The sequence below is a fragment of the Bos grunniens genome, chromosome 9 (genome assembly GCF_055505025.1).
Source record: "Bos grunniens cultivar Pamir isolate PY7600 chromosome 9, Bosgru_T2T1.0, whole genome shotgun sequence".
Taxonomy (NCBI): Eukaryota; Metazoa; Chordata; class Mammalia; order Artiodactyla; family Bovidae; genus Bos; species Bos grunniens.
The window spans coordinates 102,887,153-102,893,152 of NC_141173.1; the positions used below are offsets into that span (position 1 = coordinate 102,887,153).

General features: G+C 54.6%; 1 protein-coding gene across 5 annotated transcripts in view; it reads left to right on the forward strand.

Moving 5' to 3' along the window:
* Window positions 1-5,641, forward strand: part of CCR6 (C-C motif chemokine receptor 6) — a 29,036-nt gene extending 23,395 nt beyond the window's left edge. For 3 of the 5 annotated variants that reach the window (XM_086316686.1, XM_086316688.1, XM_086316687.1), the window contains 2 exons: window positions 3,526-3,635; window positions 3,732-5,641. In XM_086316686.1, coding sequence (XP_086172812.1) covers window positions 3,627-3,635; window positions 3,732-4,850 — 1,128 coding nt within the window. In that variant the 5' untranslated portion in view covers window positions 3,526-3,626 and the 3' untranslated portion in view covers window positions 4,851-5,641. Of the gene's footprint in view, window positions 1-1,950; window positions 2,212-3,310; window positions 3,636-3,731 lie in introns of those variants that run through there. The other 2 variants (XM_086316689.1, XM_086316685.1) reach the window with 2 other exon arrangements.
* Window positions 5,642-6,000: the final 359 nt, after the last annotated feature.

A 6,000-nucleotide genomic window follows, 5' to 3' on the forward strand; every position in this document is an offset into this window, starting at 1 on the left:
TTTCGCTACTTCCATCATCTCTGCCATTTTTCTGTCTGCTTGTGTAGCTCACGGGTCACTTTCCCGTCATTCTGAATGTCTGTGCCTTAGATCAATTTGAGCTGCAATAACAAATTACTACAGGCCGACTGGCTTCCACAACAAACGTTTTACTTCTCTCAGTTCTGGGGGTTGGGAAGCCCAAGGTCAGGGCCCCAGCGGATCCAGGGCTGATGAAAGCCTGCTTCCTGGTTTGCATCTTCTCACGGAGTCCGCACAGGACGGCGAGCAGAGAGGAAGTGGGCTGTCATACGCGGCGCTTCTTATGAGGGCGCTGATCCCCCCGGGGGCGCAGGCAGGGGCCTTGCACGTCCACGCGCCGTCACCCTGGGGATTTGGCTTCAGCGTGTGAACCTTGGGGAGCTGCAAGCATTCAGTCTACAGCGCTCTAGACATCTTGTTGGGTACCTGACATTATGAATTTTACATGTTGAAGGCTGAACTTGGTCGTATATCTTTAATTTGGGGATTCCTTCATTCTGAAGGTAGCTGTATGATTGGAATCAGATGGCTCATCTGAGACTTTCTCTCAGGCTCTGTCCTGGCAGGTCTGGAGAGGCATTTATCTTAACCCGGCTTATCTTAACCCCGTTACTCCTGAGACGGTTCCCTTCTGAGGGTGCTCCCAGGGTCCTGGGACTTGGAAGGTCGTGGTCGCTGCTAATGCCGAAACCCAGCCTCTGTTCACTGCAGCCGAATAAAAGAGAATAAAACTCTGCAGAGACAGAGTTTTGGGTGAAGCAGAAAAGAGCAGCTTTGATTGTTTTGCCGGGCAAAGGGGCCACAGGGGCTTGAGCCCTCAAGCCGGTGCCCTCCCTTGAGAGAGGAGAAAAGGGTCTCACAGTCCAGGGAAATCGGGCTGCAGATGAGGGTGCTGGTGTGTAATCTTCACCTCAGCAAAGTTTCAGAATCGTCCCACCTGGCATCCAGCTGTCAGCCGTCAGAGGCTCTGCTGGTCCTAGAGGCTGTTGCTCTCTGACCTTTCTGGAACGAAGGATGCTCCAAAGGAAAGGGCCGTGAGGGAGTGTTTTCTTGAAGAAGTAAACAGCAGGGGCAGAGTATAGTTCTAACCAGAAAATAATCACTTTCGAAGGGCAGTTCAGCAAAGAGAGGGAAAAAAAAATCTGTGAGACAGAGTGTTGGGCTGGGCTAAACGCTGAGGTTTAATGTGGTGGGGGCCGTCAGCCGGTGTCTGTCACAGCCCCGCCCTGCCCTCAGGAGGCCTGTCTCCAGCCTGTGAGGTGTCTGTGGGTGGCCCTGCGCCCTTTCTGAGGGCTCTTCCTTGGCTGTGCTCCCCTTCCTCTCAGGACAGCTCTGCGGCCCCTGTCTCTCTGTGTATAGGGCCGTCTCTCCTCTGCCCGTCTCCCTGGATTCTGACCCCTGTGTCCTCAGCGCCGTGAGGAGGCTGTTCTCTGGGCCCTGCTCTACACACGGAAACTGCTCCCACTGAGAACCAGGGGACCTCACAGAGCTCAGACCACAGTCCCCATCCATCACCCAGTGTCTGAAAACTGTGATTTGATACATTTTGTGGGCATTTTTGGTTGCTTGATGCAGTACAGTGCACTTGGTCTCTGCTAATCCCTCGTGGCCGGAAGCACAAATCTTGAGGTCATATTTCGACTGATACATTTAATCTGGCGATCTGATGGATGCTTATCTCCTCATATGCTTCTGCAACACAGAAGCTCTGATTGCGCGTCTTCCGCAGGCGGCTGTAAAAGTGCAGAGGTGAGCCAAGCGTCCCTGCGATCTTTCGTCCAGAGCGGGAACCAGGCAGAGTGGAGTCTCGGCCCCGGGCAGCAGCAAGGGAGTGGGTTTAGGCCATCTGGTGTGTGGTCAGGAAGCCGCAGTGGGAGAGTCATGTGACACAAGAAGCGTGTGCAGGAAGTCCTCTAGGGTGACCTCTGCGTACCCGGGATCCCTCCCCCGGTATCGGTGTGGCCTCCACAGCTGAGGACGGGCCTGGCACAGCCAATGGGCTCGGGGCAGGGGCCTCCTTCTCCGTCTCAGCATCCAAGCCTGGCATTTCTGTTCTTCCTGGCCTCCTGGGCCGACGGCGCGGGGGAGCTGCAGGAGAAGAGGGAACGCTCGTTTCACAGGAGTCTCAGACTTCCAGGCCAGGGTTTTGTCCGTGGCGGGCTGACAAAGCAGAGCGCTGCACCACACCAGGTAAAGAGGGATGAGGGAGTGTGGGAAGAGCGCCGAGTCCTCCTTTCCCCTCTGCCTGTTTGTTTCAAAGTGAGGGATTTCACAGGCCTTCCTGCAAGGCCCAGCTCCAGCCTGCACCTGCCTCCCGGTGAGCTCCTTGAGCTTGGAGCCCTGCGGCTCCCTATTGGCATTCCCAGCACATCCTCAGCGCCATCGGGGTTGTTTAGTGGTGGTCAAGCCGACCCGGCCAGGCTGGGGCTTCACAAACACCCAGGGCTCAGCATTCCTCTTCAGCCAGAGTGGTCACCTGCCAGAGATTGGTTCTCCAGGGCCCCAGAGTGTGCTGCCCACGGAGCCTTCCCTAACCACACCGGCCTGAGCCTTCCTCCCTGAGGCCTGGTTTCTGAAGATGAGGGTGTGTTTGCCCCAGCAGATCAGTGGTTGCTAGCGAGAGTGTATTTTGGACACATCTGTGGCTCCTAAATCCCTTCAGTCGTGTCTGACTCTTTGTGACCCTAGGGACTGTAGCCTGCCAGTCTCCTATGTCCATGGGACTCTCCAGGCAAGAATACTGGAGTGCCTTGCCATGCCCTCCTCCAGGGGATCTTCCTGACCCAGGGATCAAACCCAGGTCTCTTGTGTCTCCTGCATTGGCAGGCGGGCTCTTTACCACCAGCGCCACCTGGGAAGCCATGCAGTCTTTAATAGTATATATAATATTTTCAAGCAAGGACTATAAACTATAAGTATCCTAGCAACATCTGCACTTCCACAGGTTTTGTTCAGTGGCATCTTGTTGACTGCGATTAAACTGAATTCTTCAAAAATATTCTTCTGCGGAGTGAACCTGTGGTTTCGCTGGTATTACCCGTTTTTACACTCCAGATGGGGGATCGGCCAGCACAGCCCACGGCCTGCGGCTGGCCTGCCCTCTTGTCCACGCAGCACAGCCCACGGCCTGCGGCTGGCCTGCCCTCTCGTCCACGCAGCACAGCCCACGGCCTGCGGCTGGCCTGCCCTCTCGTCCACGCAGCACAGCCCACGGCCTGCAGCTGGCCTGCCCTTTCGTCCACGCAGCTGTCGGAAGCTGCTTTCAGGCTCTGCCAGCAGACCTGAGCAGTGGTGTCAGAGACTACACGGCCTACGGATTCCGGAATATTTACCGTCTGGCCTTCCATGGAAAGAGGTTACTGACACCAGTTCTAAATGAGTATTTCTGTATAAAATAGCATGCTGTGCACTCTTGTGTTGAAATGGGAAGAATTCTATTTCCTAAACTCTCTGGCTCTCCAAGAATACTCAACTGTGGTGCGTTCTGCTTTCGTTCTTCCTTAGGTTCACGTCCCTCCTGTTCTCTCCACTGTGAGCCCAAGGAGGTAAAAAGTCCACTCCCTTCTAGCCCAGGCCCAGCCTTTCTGCCCAGATCCAGCTCCAGGATGAGAGTGGTGAGTATCCTTTTTACTTTGCCTGGGAGGGTAATACCGTCAATTTGCTCCTAGAAGATTACACTGCAGCTGACTCTATCTTTGTTCACTTTCCAGGAACCAATGAATTCCACCAACATCTACGATTCAAATGAGGACTACTTTGGATTAGCTAACAGTTCAGATTACTTACTGGATGACGACAGCTTTCTGTGTTCCTTGCAGGAGGTCAGAAGTTTCTCTGGGCTCTTTGTGCCGGTCGCTTACTCCTTGATATGCGTCTGCGGCCTCCTGGGCAATATTCTGGTGGTGGTCACCTTTGCCTTTTATAAGAAAGCCAAGTCCATGACGGACGTTTATCTCTTGAACATGGCCGTGGCGGACATCCTGTTTGTCCTCACCCTCCCATTCTGGGCGGTCAACCACGCCACCGGCGAGTGGATTTTCAGCAACGCCATGTGCAAACTGACCCGGGGCATCTACGCCATCAACTTCAACTGCGGCATGCTGCTGCTGACCTGCATCAGCCTGGACCGCTACATCGCCATCGTGCAGGCCACCAAGTCCTTCCGGCTCCGCTCCAGAACCCTGGCTCACCACAAGCTGATCTGCCTGGCCGTGTGGGCAGTGTCCATCCTGATCTCCAGCTCGACCTTCACGTTCAACCAGAAGTACAAGCTGCAGGGCGGCGACGTCTGCGAGCCCCGGTACCACGCCGTGTCCGAGCCCATCCGCTGGAAGCTGCTGATGCTGGGGCTGCAGCTGCTCTTCGGCTTCTTCATCCCGCTGGTGTTCATGATCTTCTGCTACGCGTTCATCGTCAAGACCTTAGTCCAGGCGCAGAACTCGAAGCGGCACAGGGCCATCCGCGTCATCATCGCAGTGGTCCTCGTGTTCCTGGCCTGCCAGATCCCACACAACATGGTGCTCCTCGTGACCGCCGTCAACCTGGGCCGGACGGGCCGCTCATGCGGCAGCGAGAAGCTGCTGGGCTACGCCAAGAACGTCACCGAGGTGCTGGCCTTCCTGCACTGCTGCCTCAACCCCGCGCTCTACGCTTTCATCGGCCAGAAGTTTCGGAGCTACTTTCTGAAGATCATGAAGGACCTGTGGTGCGTGAGGAAGAAGCAGAAGGCTCCGGGCTTCTCCTGCTCCCGGCTGCACTCGGACACCTTCACCTCCCGGCAGAACAGCGAGACCGCGGACAACGACAACCCGTCTTCCTTCACCATGTGACCCCGCCCCCGGCCCTTCACCATGTGACCCCGCCCCCCCCCTCCGGCCCTTCACCATGTGACCCCGCCCCCGGCCCAGCGCAGACAGGACAGAGATGCGTGGGGAGCGTGGAAACGAAGCAAAAGCCAGTGGGGTTGCTCCTGCAGGATCAGGGCCGCGGGTGCTCCGGGTGCCGGGGGGTTCCCACGGGCAGCACCCCCAACTCATCCGACCGGGGATGCCGTCTGCCCCTGTCCCTGATGGCTAGCATTCCACAAAGCAGGCTTTGGGAAGCGCTGGATGACAATGAACTGCTTATAAGCGCAAACACTTTCAGGAATATTCACAAAGAAGCCTTTAACCACAGTTTGTTCTGGTCATTGCAAAACATCCCATGGCTTAAAAGCAAAACAAAACAGGAACAATCGAAAACCCTCACATAACTCATTTAGGCAAAAGAGTAAACGTTTTTCCGTTGCCATGGTTACTGTTGGTCATCACAGCAGCAAAATGGGCTGGCTTGAGCTTTATCTCATTTCCTTGTGACACACTCAGCTTGCATGAGATTGTGAAAGGGCAGAAGAAAAAACAAGCTCAGAGACCTAAGAGGTGGCCGCGTAAGTGCTGGTGACGCTGGTCCCCAGGGGTCAGGCGGCTGCGGTCGTCACAGGACGTCAGGAAGCACAGCGTGCTGCGTTTCTCTCCACGACGGCAATCCTCTAAAAATCAGTTAGACGAAGGTGCTTAATAAATACTTGTTTAACAAAACATAATAAAATTGGGGCTTCTAGTACAGTTAAGAATGAAAGTTACTCAGTCGTGTCCGACTCTTTGTGACCCCCATGGACTGCACAGTCCATGGAATTCTCCAGGCCAGAATACTGGCGTGGGTAGCCTTTCCCTTCCCCAGGGCATCTTCCCAACCCAGGAATCGAACTGGGGTTTCCTGCATTGCAGACGGATTCTTTACCAACTGAGCTACCAGGGAAATGCCAGTTTGAGTTGGTTGTTTAAATTTTTTAAAAAATTAGTTTTTAAAAATTTAATTGTTTAGAATACTTTTAAAGAAAGAACCGGGAAATTGCCGAGACAATGATGAAAGGGCTTTTGTTTCTCCCATCGTGGTGTTAAAGACAGGTGTGTGGAGTCTGGTCGTGACGAGCTTCAAATT